This window comes from Columba livia, chromosome 2 (assembly GCF_036013475.1).
Source record: "Columba livia isolate bColLiv1 breed racing homer chromosome 2, bColLiv1.pat.W.v2, whole genome shotgun sequence".
Classification (NCBI taxonomy): Eukaryota; Metazoa; Chordata; class Aves; order Columbiformes; family Columbidae; genus Columba; species Columba livia.
The window spans coordinates 24,584,520-24,604,355 of NC_088603.1; the positions used below are offsets into that span (position 1 = coordinate 24,584,520).

Consider the following 19,836-nt stretch of genomic DNA (forward strand, 5'->3'; position numbering starts at 1 on the left):
CTATTCATTGTAATAGTCTGAGAAATAAGAGTACTTAAGAACACTTTCAAATTATTATTATGCTTGAGTGTTTGAGTAATAGAGGAACTATTGCAAGACAAGAATTGCCTTTTGGTTCTGTTATTTGGAGTATCTATTAAAGTAAGGTCAATAATTCAAGGTTTTTATATAATACTGGTGAGAAAATGGTAAATGTAGTCCTGTTTTGTTTTGCAGGTCTTCTCCAGGATTCTGATAATCCATACAGCAGATTTGAGAATGAATAAAGCTGAGCACCTTCCACTAGAGCTGTAACTCCTGAATACAGAAAGATTGTTTTCATTTGCCTTTTGGGCTCTTTTCTGCAAAGATTTTTGTTTTCCTGGTTGTAAAACTAGGGGTAGATAAAGACTTCATGAAATATAAATTTCTATCATCTACGTATATAGAAGTAATTTTTTTATAAATGCTTTTGGTTGTTGAAACGGTTTCTGTATTTTATGGTGACATTTAATTGTGAAATAGTATCTTTCCTTATCTTGAAACTGTGTTTCTTTATTTGATGTAGATGACTTGTAGTTGCAATCATGTGTTTGAATTCAGCCTTAACTGAATAAGATATCTTGAAGTTTTTTCCTTGCTTTATATTTGTTTGATTAAAAATAAAAGGCAACAGGGAAGCACAGCTTCACACAGCAGAAATAGCTGATGTTGGTACTGATGAGAAAATACACCAGGCCCATTCTTACGTACTACCATAGTAAGAACTGGGTGGAGTTTTAGCCCCTCTGGAAAAAGATCTTCAAGAGTTTAATGTCTGAGCGTTGAGAGGAGCATACTTGTCTTTGAATAATGCAGCTCAGTTGTGGAAATGTTAAGGTGTACTTTGGATGTATCACTGATGTGAGAAAGAAATTATTTCTGTTTGCAAATTGGAAGAAGGTCATTCTTGAACTTAAATGTAGGCACACAAACCTACATTTACAAGAAACAGCTTGTGTGAACACTTTCTTCTGGTAAGCTTAATGTATAATTAACAAAAAAAAAAGAGATCCTTCAGTTTACCAGGGTTGACCCTGGCCAGCAGCTCAGCACCACCCAGCTGTTCCCTCCCTCCCTGCAGTGGGATGGAGGGCAGAATGGGAACAGCAAAAGTGAGAACTCTTGGGTGTGGGGATCAAGACAGTTTAATAAGTGAAGAAAAAGACGGTAGGGGGAAAAAGTGATGCATAGGCAGTGGCCACCCCCCCAGAAGCAGACCTCTGCCCACCCTCTTCCCAGTTTTTGTTGCTGAGCATGATGTTATATGGCCTGGAGTATCCCTTTGGTCCGTTCTGGCAAGATGTCCCAACTGTGTCCCCTCATCTTGCCCACCCCTGGCCTACTTGCTGAAGTGGGTGGAGTGGGGAGAGATGAAACCTTGAGGCTGTGCAAGCACTGCAGCAAGAGCCAAAGCAGGGGTGTGTTACCAGCACTGTTCTAGACACAAAGCCAAAGCGAAGCACCATTTGGGCTGCTGTGAAGAGAGTTACCTCCATCTCATCCAACTCCAGTACAGTAAGAAAGCAGTATTTTTTTTAACTTTTGATTGTTCTTTTGGTATTTCTATAATGTGATTTATTTCCTCTGTCTTTCCATAGCAGTGTTTCATTAAGCATTTTTACTAGCTTACCAGTATGATGCAACAAGCAAAGAGCTCTTCCTGCTAGTCTAATGCAAGTACCCATTTATTCTGTACAGTTTAAATAACTTCCATTGCTGTATATTATCCAGTAAACCGATGTATAATATTGAAGATGTGTTATTTTTATCAATGTTCCTAAAATAAACACTTTAATTTGGTTCTGTTGTTCTGTATACTTTTAGATTAACTTGGTTTAAAAGAAGTGATCAGTTATGAGTTTGGGAGAAGGGAAAGGATGCATTTTTGCTTTTGCTGTTTTTCTGACAGAAGAATAACATCTTAACAGCACATAGGTGTGGTGGGAATTAAATCTTGCCTGTGGGTGATGGGGTGGATTGCCTTTCCTTCCAGAGCCAAAGAACCTGCCTCTGCTTTGGCTTTAGTGCTGATTTTGAACAGTGTTCACTTCCATTCTTTCACTGGATATACCTCTGTGAACAGTTTTCGTACCTCTGTATACAGTTCTCAGGAGTTTATATAAAAATGTTTCCCAGTTCCTGAATCTGTACTGCAACCACTGTTAATGGACTGATGGTCCAGTTTTCCTTTTTTCCCCTCATTCTTTCTTAACTCCTATTCAGCACTTTATTAGTAGGCACTGATTTTTACATATATATATATATATATATATATATATATGTATATATACACATATATATATATGTTTCTTCATCTGTCAGCTCCTGTCAAGTCTGAAGTATTATTCAGATGGCTGTCCTGAAGTATTATTCAGATGGCTGTCTCTGAAGAATGATGATCTGTGATAAGAGTGAGTTGATAGTGTGGAAATAAAACATGCTGATGGTTTTCCCTGGAGATAACTTTGGCAAAAAAGAAGTTCTGTCTGCTGTCTCACAACCCAAGGAGTGACATTCCTGACTTAATAGAAAAGCATTTTTCAACACCTGTTACAGTATGTGAAGGGCTGTCATGTATTCTAACAAAAGGGGGAGGAGGGACAACCTTTTTTGCAAGTTCAACAATAGTGAAGTACTTGAATAAAATAGTTTGAGAATACAGAATGGGTGCTGCATTGCTGCAGAATAGTTGTGTTACATCTAAAGAGAAGGTTGAGTGGTTCTGTGCAATCTTATACACTGTGTTAGCTTGGCATTCCCAAGGTACAGTTGTGGGCAAAGTTATCTTTACCTGACTTACCATATACTAGACCTTAACTTTGTAGTGTGGGCTATAATTTATACAAAATGTCAAGATGGACCTCTAATATTCTATAGTTTTACTTACACAGTTAGAGAAGGCTGTTAATTTGACTATCATGGACAGCAGCCTTTAAGCTTAATACAAAATCCAAAAATCCCCAAACAATCCCCAGACTTTTTAGATTACTCAACCCTTTTTTGCTGTGTTCATTGGAGCAATTAATTGGATGGAAAATATCCTTATTTCAGTATATTAATTGCAGCTTTCTCTGCTTTCCTGTGTGTCAGTATCTCCTATTTTTACAGAAATACTGGATTTGGCTTATAAATAGAAAGGTTGCTAGTTTTTGTATTTCAGTGTAGCCACAAGTAATTGGGAAAACAACTGTAGAAAAAGTTAACATGTTATCTTTGGTTCTCAAGTGTGTGAACAAAGGCATTTAGCATTTTCAGTATAAGCTTCCCCTCCTTCATGCTTTTTCAACAGATAGAAGGGATGCAATATATAAACAAAACTAAAGTAGGAAAATGGTGTAACCTAAGCCTGAGAGCCATAATACCTCTGCTAATAATCTGTTTTTGTCAGACTTCCATTTCATTCACACTCTATTCTCCCTTTCCTCTGCCTTTACACTTTCTATTTTAGTGGGTTTTGCTTGTTAATTTTAGTAGTGAAGGTTTTGCTATCTGAAAAGAAAAACAGTCTCAGAAGTGAGAAACTTAAAATGTGTGTTTACCTTTCAACAGAACTTCCAGTACTGAAACCTCGGTGGGTCAGTTTTAAGGGCAATGTTGCTGAGTGTAATTTATGTATGTAAAGAGAATTTTAATAGATTGAAGCATGCTGTTTTACCTTAATACAGGAACATATTTGTTGCCACTTCTGAAATACTGGATTTGATGATGAGTCCATTAAGTTGTTTACACCATGGTCTGCTTTATTGTTATTTGATTAAGCAGACATTTTGAAAAACAGTCAATTTTCTGGTGTTTTTTTTTTCCTACAGTATCTTTGTTTCAGACATAGTTTTCATGATCTATCCTTTCAAAGAATCAGTATACCAAACTGCCATTCCTTAGGTGAGGAAGAAATCTTTTACAATGAAGTGGTAAAACACTGGCCCAGGTTGCCCAGAGAGGTGGTAGATGCCCCATCCCTGGAGACATTCAAGGCCAGGCTGGATGGGGCTCTGAGCAACCTGGTCTAGTTGAAGATGTCCCTGTGCATTGCAGGGGGTTGGACTAGATGAGCTTCAAAGGTCCCTTCCAACCCAAACTATATATGATTATACCACTTATGTGCCTGAAGGGTGGCTCTGACTTGGCAGTGCCCCCAGCTGAACCTGCAGTTGAGATTTTTTTTTGTTGGCCCAGTAAGAAGTGAGATAGAGTCAGCCATTATGCTGTTCTTCTCTTCCCTCTTCTGAGTGTCAGAGGCTGAACGGGGACAGAATGAAGAGGAAAAAGGATATTCAGAGGGAAGATGATGGAGAGATGATCAGGGTGGGAGTTGGGAGGTCAGTAGCCTGGGGAGATGGTAAAGTTGGCAGCAATTGCACGTCCTCATTATGTATCTCTGGTTATGTGTGAGTTCAAGAGCATTTGTCCTCAACAACGCACTTTAGTTATCAAAACAGTCTCTGCTTTCTTTTCTGATGCTGAGTTCATACAACAGATATTAAATATCAGAGAAGAGAACAAAATTATTTGTTCCACTCTGCCTCTTTGCTGCTTCGTTAAGCCATGGTGAAGGTGCAATGTGCAAGCAGTGAATGAGCCAAACCATCCATGAGCAGGAAAAGTTGTGAAGGGAGGCAAAAAGGAATAGGTAGTGGGGAGATGATAGAGCAGTGGTTAAAAACAAGGTGTTTTCTTTTGCACATCTGATGAGCTTTGCTTTTAAATTATGTCCTGTCATTTACAATAGAAATTGAAATACACAGTTTATATTGCAATATTGAGCATTCCCAGGTTGATTCACTTACTGTATCAATAACCAGGCTTCTGTTTATAGGAAGGCTGGCTGAAAATTGCAAGCTTTCCTGACCACTCTGACAGTTTCCAAATAAACTATTTAGTGGTGTCTTAGCTGAGCTTCCATAAAGTGGGAAGGGTGGAAGTTAAGTCTAGACCTAGAGAAATTGCTAGTGGATTTCAGCAGCTTAACAAGTTTATCAGTCTTCTGATTGAATGTCTCTACCATCAGTATATATTATTAATCAAATGTTGGAGTGGCTTTTCTCGTGCTGATATAGCAATTGCTTCTCAACAAGGAAAAGTAATAGAGGGCAGAGCTTTTGAGCTGTCACTTTGAGTCAAGTGCTTGTGTGGCAGATAAATGGGTAACAGCAAAGTCACTTTGAGAACCATGTAAGCTTGAATCTGTTTGTGTATTAACATGATGAAGTAAGATGCAGGATGAAGATAAAGTTATTTGCAGTTGGTCCACAAACATGTTTGGTTTTGTTTTTTAACTTTGACCTTCAGTCCAATCTGTGCAAGGAGCTGTCAAGTAGCAACGTAGCAAAAAGGATTAGAAAATTTTTAATTACTCCAAGTTGAGGTGGATTTTCACAGCACTGTTTCTGTCACAGTTTCTAAGCTAACTATGTCTCTGACCTGCATCTCAAGGACAACCTTTCTTATACCACTACTTGTCACCTGGCTTGAAATAGAATCAGGCACTTGGTGTTCTCAGACCAGCCCTAGTTACTTATTTCCGGTGCATCAGTTCAGGAATCTCTCACACACACTGCTCTTGTCCTCAAAGACAATGTCCTTCTAGCTCCCATTACTTCCTTTCATTACTACTTTTTCCTTCATATGAACTTGGCATTTCCTATAACCGGATGACCTCTCAAGTCCTCAACCCTGGCAGAACAAGGTTTGCAACTTTTCAAGATGCAGTGTTAATTTCCAAGGTAACGATTTTACCTATTGCATTGCAGAAGTACCAAAGTTTTTCTTTAATGCTGCAGGCTTCTTCCTGTATATTCGTGAAATACCACTAATCTACATCACCACAGAGTGAATTCAGATCAGTTAAACACTGGACAAATGAGATTGGTGTGGAAAAGAGCTCCCATGGCATCTGCAAAGGGAAATCCTGTCTTCCTGACCTCCTGGAGTTCTAGGAAGGTGCTGGTGAACACAGGTAAAATCAGTCTATTGAGAATGATACAGCTGGATTTTCAAAAAACCTTTGACAACACTGCACACCAGAGGTTACTGAGGAATTGTGTTCTTCCAGTACTTAAAAGGGGCCTATAAGAAATATGGGGACAGACTTTTTAGCAGGGCCTGTTTTGCTAGGATAAGGGGTGATGGTTTTAAACTAAAGGAGGGAAGATTAAGGTTAGACATGAGGAAGAAATTTTTTTATGAGGGTGGTACCATAGTGGCCCGGGTTGCCCATGGAGGTGGTAGATGCCTCATCCCTGGAGAGATTTAAGGCCAGGCCGGATGGGGCTCTGAGCAACCTGATCTAGTTGAAGATGTCCCTGCTCATGGCAGGGGGGTTGGACTGGATGAGCTTTGAAGGTCCCTTCCAGCACAAGGTATTCTGTGATTATAAGAACAAACTTTGTCTGAAAGCTTGTTAAAGGATAGAGAGCAAATAATTTTTCAGAATGGTGATGAATGAGCTGTAGGGTATCCCAAGGATAGGCACTATGCCTCGTGCTGACCAAGAGAAGGGGGTCCACAGTGACATCTCCAAGTCTGCTGATGATAATGCAGGACCAGTGGTGAGGAAGTCTGTGCAAGACCTCACAAAACTGAGTAGGTGGGCAGATGAACCTCAGCATAGAAAAATGTAAAGTAATGTAGCGGAGGAAAAATACTACGCTTGTGTGATGCAGCTCAGGAGAAAGATCTGAGAGTCATCACTGGCAATTGTCTGAAATCATATGGCAGTCAAAAAAACCCTAACAGAATACTGAGTGTCAGGAGGGGGATGAAGGGGTGTCAGTTTCTTGCTACATTAGACCTTTTGCTTCATGAGGAGACCCTGAAGGGCTGGAGCTTCTCAAACCGAAGGGAGAGAGATAAGCGAAGTTTACAGAAATCAAGGTGGTGTGTAAGGCGAGTACAGAACTTTAATCCCACATTACCAGCACTAGAACACACTCAATGAAACTAGTAAGAGATGAGTTTGAAATAGATAAAGTGCTTCTGGAGCCAGCTGCTGTGGGGCTAAAGAGACAGTGCCTGAAGGTTCAAAGGTGAATTATACAAGCTCCTGGACAGCTAGTCATCTTCACAGGCCCTATGACATTGTTAATAAAATTGAGGCTCAGGAATGGTGTGAGGGGAATGGACTGCAGAGTTTGCATTTTCTCCTTAAATGCAATTCCTTTTACCATAGACTTCTAATTAATTTACAAGTACTGAGTAGCTTATTTTAAAAAGCATGTTTTGTGGCAGAGCTGACAGTTTCAACAGACCAGTGAACTGCTTTGAAGCTTTATTTGAACAGCACATGGCCAGAACCAGCAGGACAAAGGCTTCCCTTTGCTTCTGCTCATTTTTGGGACGCAGGTTGTGGGTACAGCTACACTTCTTTCACGGCAGTTACAGAGCAAGAGGAAGCATGTGGGCATCTGCATGGCTTAATTTTGTCGTGCTTGCATTTCTGGGCAAGCTAGTGAAGGGATGGCTCATTCCTGCCTCCACACAGCTGTAGTGCCAAGTGCAGACCCACCAGCAGAGCTCAGGTACTGTGCATTAGGAGGGACTACTTCTTTCTGAGTTTTAGACTTCACGGTCTCAGTTATATCACTCATTTTTCCCCTCACAGATAATTGTTTGCCAGAGTTTTGCAAAGATCCAGATGTCGGCACAGCAGTGTCAGCCTCCTGAATGTCCCCAGGCAAGATGAACACTGGCCAAAGGGACCTTTGATCTGACCCAGGAGAGAACTGCTTGTATTTTCAAGGCTGCTTCCCATTCCTCCTGTCTGAAGCCACGTGTGTAAGAGTTGCAGATGATCCATTCCACTGTGCGGACAGCCAGAGCTAATCTCAGCCTACGCAGGTCAGAATAACACTCACTGGTGAGAAACTCTTGGGAGGGCAGAAGTCAGTGCCGAAGACCAGGAAGCATTCTGCAAAACATAGACGACTTCATAATCTGCTGTAACTTCTACTTTTTTTTCCCGCATCACCTTTCCCATTCCGTTTGTCACTTATTACAGCTATTTATTTGCTTCCTGTTTATCTAATAAGAGCCTTGAAATTCTTCCTGTCTGCCGCAAGGACCTCTTATCTCCCATTTATTCTGAAAGTTTGCTTCAGATCTTGAGAAACATCCCTTCTCAGGATGTACTTGGATACCTTCACAGCTTTTACCTTCTAAGACGTAAGTAATCTTCTCAGTTGTGCTGAACTTGAATTTTCTGCCATGTATGTTCAAGAATTTAATCTATTTATCCGTATACCATCGATTTCTACAAGCTGTGATCTTCCACCTCTTCTGTTTTTCTGTGGTGTTTCACAGCTGAATGTCTCCAAGATGACAGACTTTGTTAAGACTAAGACATGTTCACATGTGTATTTCTGCATGTGAAGGCAGCTGCAGAGACCATGCTGGAAAGAAATGAGTTGATAGGAGTTGTGCTGATGGAGACTTGGGCCAGAAGAGCTAATGTGAGCTCTCCCAGGGTGGCAGCAAAAGAGTCCAGAAGACACTGTAACCAAAATCAAATATCTCACTATTCTCAGAGATTTCTATTTTGCTTTGCACTTTTCTCCTTGTTCATTAATATAGATTAATATACATTCATATAGTTAATATATATTGTTAATATTCAAAATAGCACTAGAGGCACTTTCAGAAATCCCCTATCAGGGCTAATTTTTTACTTCTTAATGTGCTGTTATACATATGGAATGGGAGCTTTATACCTGAACAACACAGAATAAAAACATTTAGGAAGATATTTTTTTAAAAGAAGGCTAAATATCTGTCCTGGGGTACTGGAGTCATGGCTAACTGTATGCTCTGATTAGCTCCTGCTTCTGCTGAAACACACACTTCATTTCAGTGCTCGGCTTGGTCCTGGACATTAGGTTGATTTACAGGAGACCAAAACTTGGTGTAGGTTGTTATGGTGAATTTGAGTCAGTGGGATCAGCTGGACTGTGGCTTCTAAGGGGCAAATACCTCCCATATACCCAAATTATGGAAGTAGTTAGGATCCAAGCTAATTTCTAATTTTGCTGTTATAAAAATTAGTTTGTTACTGTTGTTCCCATCTCTGAGGAAAACAAATGGATAAATAGCGATATCTGCATAAGGCAGAACCCCTCAGCCATGATCACTATTGTCTTTATTAAACATCTGCCTTCTAGGGATATCAGAAGCACCAGCTTCATCAAACTGTAATGTGCTTGACGTTGCCCAGAGGTGCTAATAAATTGTTTCCTGCAGCTTATCACACTTACCTATGGGCGTCTATGTCACGTTAAGATTGTGTCTAAGTCTCGAACATAGGGCCACAAAACTGACAAAGGAGAGTATTCAAGGCTGCCCCAGTGCTGAACGAGTCTCCTCATCAAATGTAGAATATGAAGGTGAGCCAAAGCTGCCCAGAATGATGGTATTCCAAAACTGGCAGTAAAACGGTTGAGTGCAGAAAATCCTCTAGCACAAGGGCTTTTTGCTTTTCAAATCTGAAAAGATAAGAGTAAGGGATAGTATAAAACCTTGTTCCTAGAGGGGCTTTGGAGAATCCCCTTTTTGGTGGGTTGATTTCCCTAGACCAGCCGTACTTTGCTCAGGGGCTTTGCTCTGGGCTGCAGCGCACTGTGCCAAGCCCGCCTAATTCTTAACTCTGGATTTCATCACTCTGTGTGTGTGTAAAAATGTCACTGTCCTTTTCGCTAATTTCTTTTAAAATAACTTGTAAGAGTTCCATTTAGTCACCCTGTATTTCTATGGATGGCACGAAAACCCTTATCACCCAATTAGAATGTGTAATGATATTGTAAAAATCCCTATTAAATGAAGCAAAGGAATATTTAAAAAAGCTTTTAATAGTAGTGACTAGACATGATAGTAGAAGAAGGAGGATAGATACATGGGGTTTATTACATGCAGATATGGTACTTTCTAAATTGAACTTCAAAGGACTATGACCAGTTTATTAATTTAATTCACTATACAAAAAATTATCAGAATATAATGAATAAATTAAAATGTTATCTATACAGTATGTTATCTGTCTAATTCTCAGGCTGGAATTAAAAAGAACACAAAGAATTACAAGAATTTAGGCACTCATTTTCATGTTTGCATAATGTTTAAAATATGTCTAGACCCTTTGTTAAAGTGTATTATAAATCAGATTTAGATAGTGGAAGATAGAAATCTCTTTGCTTTTATTTGGAAGAATACATGGATTCAGCAATGTTTTCAGACATATATTCCTGGATTTGGCAACTTGCTCGATTTCTTCTCTGAATCTATCATTTATTTATAAGCTACTGAGGAGCAAGAGGTGAGTAAATGAAACCTTTCAGATCCATTTGCTTACCTATACTCCAGGGTAAGTTCTGCCACATATTGACCTTGGGAAAGTGTTCTCCTTTTGCCACTTTCTATATTGTTTTGTCTTAAACCATTCCAAGTTTATCAGCACGCCTATTATTAACAAGCACTCCCTGCTCTGCCCTCCTCTCTCTCCGCAGTATCAGCAGCAGAAGAGGCCATGTGGTACCTCAGTGCAGAGCCCTCAGCTGCCTGAAAATCAGCCACCGGGGGCGGGCATTAATTTTTGGGGGAATCCATTCCCTGAGTGGTTCCTGGGGCTGGCACAGCAGCCTGCTGCTGGTTCAGGGGGAGGACAGAGCATGCAGCCATACGGGGGCTGCAGCGGCCCACACTGGGCCTGGCCTCTCTCCCTGGGGAGTTCGGCCATTTGAAGGAAAGCGCGGTGCTGGTTTAATTTTAATTCACAAGGAATGATTTTTCTTTCAAAAGGAAATATTTTAACTCTGGAAAGCATGACTATATAATCCCTGCAAATACAGGAAAATAAATTAGAGAAGGTATTTAGTGCCCCCAGGGTAGAGAAGGTATTTAGTGCCCCCAGGGTAGAGAAGGTATTTAATGCCCCCAGGCTAGACAGCACCAGCTCTGGTGATCAGACAGTCCTGTGATGGACTTGGATCCTGAATATGATGTAATAGTTCTACAGTGTTGGTTTTAATCATTGCACTGGTTATTACTTTTCTTAAATGACTATCACAAAGGAACTGTCATTTGAAGGAGTACAAAATTAGACTAGGATGTGAAGCAAAAAAAGGAGCCATAAACCTATGTCTTTTATTACAAATTTCCTTCCTGACATTCTTTTCAGTACACCAAATGGATTAAAAATATTTTAATGTTTTCCTTTTATCTACTGGTTGCACCACCTGATGAACTCTAAAATACAGATACATGACTTCACCTGAATGAAGACAGACAAAAATATACTTAATGAAGGAGCATACTGGAGCATCAAGGATCATAACTTAGGAATTGGGGCTTCCAGCAAGAAACAAAGTATAAGTTAGCTTTTAAATATATTTTGGACACAATAAAGCAGGTCTTGTCTTTGAGTTATTCTTGGAAGATCTATGATACAAAACTGTGCTCATTTACTCAATATGAAAGCTGCTCAGCTGGACAGGAAGCTAGACACAGCCTGAGCTGTTTGTCATTACTGCAACCGATGTTCTTGTTGACATCAAACACAGACCATGAATCACAGCAGCTGGATTCTCTATTTGAAAAGACAGATGACCTTTGGACACCACTGCATCACAGAAAGCCCTGCTAGGTCACTGGCTATCACTTTCCAAGGCTGATCTTTAATCCTCAGTGTGAAAGGTGAAAAAAAAAAGCAAGAACAATGCTGTGGAATCATCCTGATTCTAGTAAACAATAAAAAAGTACATTTAGACACCATCACCCAAAACTGAACTTGGTTAAGTGAGAGAAAATGTCCATCCCTGTACAATATTTGGAATTGCAGAATTTGATGAACCCTCTGAGGGCAGGAGAAGGTCTGCGTGGTTGCCATGCCTTGGAGCACACTGGCAAAGGGTCTGGCTTGTGGCAATGGTTGGGCACTACAACACTGCTTGTTTGAGAGTCCAAAATGATGAAGAATCTAGAGGGAGCCAGAAACAGGAACATCTCTGTCATGCAGTAAATAAACAGCGAGAAGTTACCCAAGAAGTACGTATCACTGCTGAGAAGTTTTCTTCACTCTGATAAAGCTGGCTGTTTGCAGCTGAGGATCTCTTTCTGTTCCTTGAAGGACCATGTCCTTTGCCTCCTAATCTGTTTTCTCCTGAAGAATGTCCAGAATATACTCCCTTCTCTTCTTCTTGATGGTCTTTTCTGTCTGCTGTTCCTCTAGTACCAAGGAGAAGACATGGGTTATTCTGTTTTACTGGTTTTCTATGTTTCCTCCTCTTGTTCTCACTAGCAATTGAGAAATAGTGTGTTAAATTCTCATAGAATCTAAGGTTCTTCTACAGCAAATAGCTATCTATGAACTGGAGGAACCAGGTGAAAAGGTGGCTCTAAGGCAATACGGATTTTGTTTCATTTAATTGGGGTGGAGGAATGAAGGCTTAGTGTCAGCTCCTTTGGGATGCTTGGAGCACGACATGCAATTATGAGAGCCTTGTTTTGTGAACTCAGGAAGCTGGAATTATCAGGGGCTTTCCTTAGGACTGTATAACCCACAGATATTTTTTCTGAAAGACATTTTTCTTAACAGGGACTCTGTCAAGTGAAGCTTTCACCAGAAAAAATTACCTTGCAGGGAATCTGTCTTGTGAATTGCTCCCCAGGGACCTTTTTCCCTGGGTATCCATACTTATTTATATTGTGTATCACTTTTTATAAATCTTAGAGATACATCAATTCTGGATGATTGTCACTGCAAGAGGAATTTCAGAAATAATGTAAATACTTTAGCAAATAATGCGGGATTACTTACTTTCTAAACTCTTGCTACATTAAACCGAATCAGACTGAAAGTCCTGCCCATTTAATCACATTTTATAAAGGAGAAATATAAAATACAAATTCTGGAAAATCCTATACAAGTAAATTAAGTCCTGCTAGAGCACCTTGAGATTGGTGAATTTTTCTTATATAAACTCAGAAATAAGCACGGGAATTAGTCCTGAATCGCCCACTTATTTTCACCAATTAGATAAAGAGTTTAGGTACTTAATTTCAAGCTTGAGCTTAGCTGATGTGAATGGATATTGGGCTCGAAATCTGTTGTTTTAAAATTTGATCTTTAAAATCTCAGTAAGATAAATAATCAAGAGTTGTAAACTTTGAATAAAGTTAGTTGCAATATTGCTTGTGTTTTGGCATCAATTCATTACTGATGCAAGCAGACATATCTTGTAATAACCCATGTTTGCATATAGACCAACAACAATAATAATGAATGTGGTAGATCAGTGATGTACTAGGACCTCTTAGTGCCATTAAATTCTGAAGCCACTGTGCAATTCTGGCCAGCAGCTTCGCAGGGATGAATCACAGGTCCTCTTCTCTGTGCCAGACTGACTCCTTCCTGCTCAGATCTCAATCTGCTTCTGACACTCCTCTTGTGTTTCCAGCCTAATGGTCCCAGTCCACTGCTTTCCTCTTCATATGATTTTTCTTACTCACCAGTCTCTGACTCACCGGCTTTGGTATGTCAAAAATGCATGTCTAGAATAGACTGCTCGGCCTTTGGAGAGCACTCCTTCCACCCAGCACTTCTTCACAATATTTGTCCAAGGTCCTGTCCTTTCATCACCTGTGGAGAGCTGTGTGTTTTAAGAGGTTCTTCAAGAGGCAGTGGGATCCCAGTGAGACTGTTGTGGAGCAGTATGGGCCAGCCAGGGCTCAGGCAGTGGATGAAATGGACTCTGGATAGCTCAGGTTACAAGGGGTGAAATGAACTAAGACGTCATTACAACTAACGCAGATGCTCTCTGCTGTGACTTGTTTCTTGCTAGTCTATATGAAAAGCACTTCATTAAAATAACTTGTGTTGTCACCTGGCTTATAGGTCAGCCACTCCAAGTTTTCACAGCACTATCCTGACAAGACTGTTACAAGTACCATAATTAATTGGTATGCCTGCAGTCAGTCACAAATTTAATACAATAACCTGGGCTTTTCTCCTCCTAATTTTGCAGGAGGTCTCACCTTTTAGCATTTACTCCATGCTTTATTTAAAAAAATACTGAGGGAACTGTCACATCTTGTTTTTCACAAAGGTCCAGGCTCTTCAAATCTGGCAGCACCTTCTTTCCAGTGTGACTTTTCTTCCATGTAGCTAAAACCTTCATCTCACAGATTGGCTGCCACAAGCTCCTATCCCTCAGTTTTGATAAAGGTTATTTATCCTGTTTTCCAAAATCTGGTTTATGGGTCATCTTTCCAGCTTATCATCCCAAGTATTTCTTTCCTGCTTTGTTTCTTTCTGCTGCCTCTCTATCTTCTGCTGTATTAAACACCCCCACCTTTTATTTCCTTTTAAAACTTCCAATTACATAAATCCATGAACTACTTAAGTTCTGCTGTGGCACCAACTCCTACCTCTAATTAGTGTCGTCAGCTCCTCTTCAGTTGCATTTTCTTTAGAACGTCTTTATACATTCTCCCTAACTCCTGGAAGCAGGGCTTTAAACAAGCACAAAGCCTCTCTTTCATCTTCCTCAAAACCTCATTTTTCTTGGGAAATATACTCCATAGTGGCCAATTTTCTGTGCCTCGTGCTTCTGACTCATTTTGCAGATGATGGGTACTACCGTTCTCCAACTATCACATGTACTCTGACAGTCCTCCATTGTAAATTTTGACTGCAACACTGTTGTGACAGAGACCATATCTGCATTATCTGCATAGACATCACTTCTATAAGACCCCTTATCACTATGTAAGGCCCCTAAACAGCAACCAGAGCCTATACTGCGACTGCATTGTAAGAAAGACCTGGATTCAGCTATCTGGAGCACTGGTTTGTGCTGACTCTGTGAAGACCAAAGATACTGCAAGTGAGTAGTGAAGGAGAGTACTCCGTTGTGGTTTTGTGGTACTTAATTTTGTGCAGTGCTTCGTTACCACAGTGATAGGAACTAAATAAAACTTCAAGATACAGTTTCCGAAACCTTCTCTCAGCGAAGAGCGGCATGTGGGCTGAACTGTTTTTAACTGGTTTAGGTGCTGATTTTGGGATAGAGCTGAGTGGAAAGAACAAGCGTTGTTTGAACACATGCCTGAAGTCCATCTAGATTTTCACATTAAGAGGGTAGGTCTCCATTTTGACAAAGCAGCCTTTCATATATAACTCTTGCAAAGGTTTTGTATTGTTTTGGGGGGAGAATTTATCTTTCTTTGTGGAGGTAACATTCCCATTATACTCTGTCCTACAGACTAGAGCAATCCAAAAAAAACCAGGGAGAGATGAATAAATAGAGTCCATCCAATATGCTGCTTACCTAATATGTCTTGTCTAAATGCTAGTCATTGCAAATGATTAAACTAGATGAGATGTGGGGAAATAATCCAAAACCAAACCAATAAGAAGCTGGAGAGATCTTAGAAATAAAGTAGGGTTTATATTTTAACCTTGTTTTCATGCGATATCAGCACATGGGTATATAATTTTACAGGTAACACTTGAATATTCACACCCAGAATCAACTGGGTTTGAGCCTCCATGTTTTCAATATCATGGTTTACCTACAAGAGGATCCATGCCCATGAGAAATTTCCCTTGGCTGTGTATGTTAAGTCTCATATTTTCCCAGCCCGAGTCAGTTGGGCTTCACATGCACCCAGGCACAGACCTTTGAGTTGCACAACAGTGCTACAGTGCTGGTGATAGCCAAGGGTTTTGCTGCAAAGAACAGTTGTGATGTTACAGTAAACACCCTTCATTAAATATTTATGATGAAATGTCATGATTCACACATGCTTTTTGCATGTATCTAAATGGATCAACCTCAGTCCTCCTGATGCTTCATTTTGCACCATTATGAGGGGGTTTTTTGAACATTTCAGTGACTTCAAAACATTGGGGTCTGATGTCACAATGGTTGAGGCCATTAGATTTCAAATCCCATTTTCTCTTTTACTAGACTTTTGTCAAGATGGCACAAGAAAATGAGCTCATTAAAAGGTTTTTCCATTTATTTCACAGAAACAACATTCAGCATCAATGCTATGTTGCTAGGTAGCCAGGTGATCCTAAACTGGAAAGCATCTCAGCTCATATATTCCTGCAAATCTAACATGTTATACTTGCCCAGCAGAATCTCTGAGATTACACAATTTATAGTGCAGCATACATTGTAAAAGCTTTAGTTTTATAAATGATACTTATGTTACTTCATTAGTTTGAAGTATGTAGATTTCTGACGCATTTTCACTCCTGATTTTTTTTTTCTCTCCACTCTGTATCAGTAGTGTGATTCCCTCCATCTGTGTGTACAAGGTATGGCTGGGATGGAGTTAATTGTCTTCTCGGTGACTGGCATGGTGCTATGTTTTACATTTGTGACCAAAACAACGCTGACAACACACTAATGTTTTAGCTACTGCAGGGCAGTGTTTGTACAGCATCAAGGCCACCTCTGTTTCTCATCCTGTCCCCCCAGTGAATAGATTGGAGGTGTACAAGAGGTTGAGAGGGGACACAACCAGGCAGATGACCCAAACTATCCAAAGAGATACTCCATGTCCCGTAATGGCAAGCTCAGAAACACAACGGAGAGGAGCAGGGTGTAGGTAGGTTAGCCATCGTTTACTCAGGAACAGGCTGGGCATTGCTGTACCTGTGGGAGGTGGTGACTGATCGCCTTTGCATCACTTGTTTATCCTTTTCTTTCTTTTTCTGCTTCTCCTTTGCTTATAAAATTATCAACTCATAAGACTTCTTGCATCTGCTCTTCCTTTTCTCTTCAGTTCTCAAGGCGGGGCAGAGGGGGTGGGGGGTGAGCAAGTGGCTGTGCAGTGCTCAGTTGCCCACCAGGGTTAACCTGCAACTCGGTGTCATGGCCAAACCAGAAAGAGCTCATACTTCCTTAGCAATGGAAGTGTACTCACTTATGCCATGAGGAAGATGCCTGACAGGGACAGGAACTACAAGCGTCAAAGTTAAAAATGCTAAGTTCCATCTGTAGCCATGCCACCTCTAATGCGATGGTATAAAGAATGAAACATAAAACAAGTAATACACATGTTAGTACATGAAAAAAAAATGGCCATGAGAGGTTACTGGAGAAGTAAAACCATGGGTGATTCAGCGGGCCATCTCTAAGCAGCAGCTGGCCACAAGGTACTAGGAAAACCAGGCTCTCCCCATTGCACCTTTGGAATGACGTTTGTGTGAGCCCTAACTCATCCCTCCCTACCCCATGGAGCAGGGTCTGGCAACTGCAGCCAGGCTGGAGAGACAACATCTGAGCCTGTTTGTCCTTCTATCATCAGCAGGGATGCACAGAGTATCATCAGGGGAAATTTCCACAGGTTAATAAATTCTGGGATTTAATAACACTTACCAATAAGGCAATAAATGATACGTCAGCTCTGAGAGCTTTTGGGGGCTAAAGTTATGATGTGGACATAGATTACGCAGGTACTATTCTCCTGTTGTTGTTGCAGTTTAATTTTTGTCACTAACACATTTTGCTAGTAGAGCTTAAAGGTCATGTCCCTAAGGATACGGCACCGTTTGTGTTAGCAGAGCTTGGCTTTCTCTTTGGATAACAGTCATCTTGGATTGAGTATTACTAGAGGACAAGTGAAAGTGAGATTGTGGGGAGAGGGAGAGGAGGGGGAGTGTAACATCCATCTTCATCACCGGAGGGTCACAAAAGGACTGCTGTGTTAACAAGCAACACAGCTCCTAGCACTCAGGTCCCAGACGCCGCAGCAGAGAGAGATCTTTTCAAGGTGAGCAGACTGGCCTAACAGAGAACATCTCCAGCCAGGGAGATTTATGAAAATCTACTTTATACTGGCAGCAGAAGGGTTGGCAGGACAGTCATACTGACTATTTCATCCCCCAGACAGCCTTGAGGCGAGGGCTTATTCTGCCCACCTAATGCTCCAAAGCAACGGCATTAACTACCTCTTCCACAAACACACACTGCTTGTTTATGTGCTCCTAAGGTTTCTGAGATTCAAACACTTGGCCCAAGAATGTAACCTAAGTAGGTACACTGCTTTTCAAGAGCCCCTGAGGAGAAATGCTGGGGGGGGTCGGTGAACCAACACAGAGGTTTAGAAAGAGCTCAGGCCATATAAAATCACTTTATAAAATCAACAGCAAATGCCCTGAGATCTGGAAAGGGCACAGCTCTGCATTACACTCTGAGCCACCATCTGCACCACGCATCACGGATTTATTTTTTGTTGTCTCATCTTACCCTGCAAGTAATGAATAGGGCAACCGTGGCTGCTCCATCTGCAGCAAGGAGACTGCTGGCACACCCCGTGCTCCAGGCCCATGACCGCTTTGCTTATAGCCTCAAACAATATGTTATTTTACACAATAATGAACAAACTGCCAGCCCTGCTGTCTCCCCTTCTTCAGAAATAAACCCAACCCATACCTCAGTGCGAAACATTTAAATGATTAAGCTTGCTGGCTCGCAAGATGTGTGGAGACAAATGTTTCCTGTTGTCCAACTTGCCAAGTGATATCTTGGCAAATATTTTTCCTGCACTTGATAATCCTTACATTTGCAGAGTGATTCAGCATGACTCAGTGGCAGTGGTAGAGGTCAGGATTTGTAGTGAATTCTTACCAAAGCCAGGTAAGGAGATGCTGGAATCATGAAGTAACTGCAAGCAGGTTTTTATTTAGGGTATATCTTTGGGGAGCTGATGTGAGAAAGGACGCTGTACATCAAGTGCCTGGCTTTTTATGATGCTGGTGCCCCATCAAATACAAACATGCTCTACCTTTGTACAGGCTTGTGGAAGAAGGCAGCAAACAGCAATATTATTTAGCATTTTTTTCATGTCAATTTTCTCAGGCCACAAATTGCAAGATTTAAACATAAAAACAGAGCTGAAAGTCTGCCCCTACAAGGAAGCAAAACATCATCCTTAGAATAGCTGCTATCTCTGTGGTTTGCTAATTGCGCATTTCTGCTTTACTGGTTTCCTGAGATGGGTGATGGAAATACAGAAAAGAAAAATAAGAACCGCCAGCTTATGAGCTTGATTAAAGCTACAAAAGTGATTCCACATTCCTGAATTCAATTAATTTTCAACACCAGTACCCTTGGAAACAGAAGAGGTTTGGGTGGGGGAGAGAACAAAGAAGGACTTTAACAGAAATATTTCTGTCAACTAAAGGCCACTGAGGGAAGAATAACACAAACTGCAGTGTGCAGTTTGAGGATCTGTGCACAGCTTCAAGCTCATCCTTCCTCTGCTGGAGAAAGTCTGTGTGGCATCTCTGCACATTGAGGTTGTACAATTTTCAGAAGACGAGGCCTGAGTTTCTCTCACTGGCACCACACTGATGTCTAATTTAGGCAAAATTTTCATTGATTTAAAAGACACTGACATATTCTCGTAGATCACTCCCAAGCAGTTGCAAAGCCAGATGCTTGTCAGAAACTCTAGGTTGCCTGTGCTTCTGTCAAAGACAGCTGAACACACTGTGGTAGCCTCGCAGAAGCTTGTCCTCCACAAGTGACAAAGTCATAGTTTATCTAGAAATAGGGGCAAAATGGGAATATCGGTCCACCTTCACTAGGTCCTAGTATCTAGGCTATTTCACCAGGTAAGACACCATCTATCAGTTAAGCACAGTTCATTATGGGTTCCTTAGAAGCTCTCAGAAACTATATACCTAATTGCCGAAAGCAAGTGGCAGACTGAATTACAGTGGTGTTGGTACAAGTCTCAGCTGCGCAGCAGGGCTGCCCAGTGTGAATGGCATGTATGGAAAGTGTGAAGGGCTCAGATGCTAAACTTAGTTTC

General features: G+C 40.8%; 1 protein-coding gene across 2 annotated transcripts in view; it reads left to right on the forward strand.

Moving 5' to 3' along the window:
* Positions 1–1,821, forward strand: part of LOC102083614 (pituitary tumor-transforming gene 1 protein-interacting protein) — a 28,787-nt gene extending 26,966 nt beyond the window's left edge. For both annotated transcript variants that reach the window (XM_065051028.1, XM_021290916.2), the window contains exon 7: positions 217–1,821. In XM_065051028.1, the coding sequence (XP_064907100.1) occupies positions 217–266 (50 nt within the window). In that variant the 3' untranslated portion in view covers positions 267–1,821. The remainder of the gene's footprint in view (positions 1–216) is intronic.
* Positions 1,822–19,836: the final 18,015 nt, after the last annotated feature.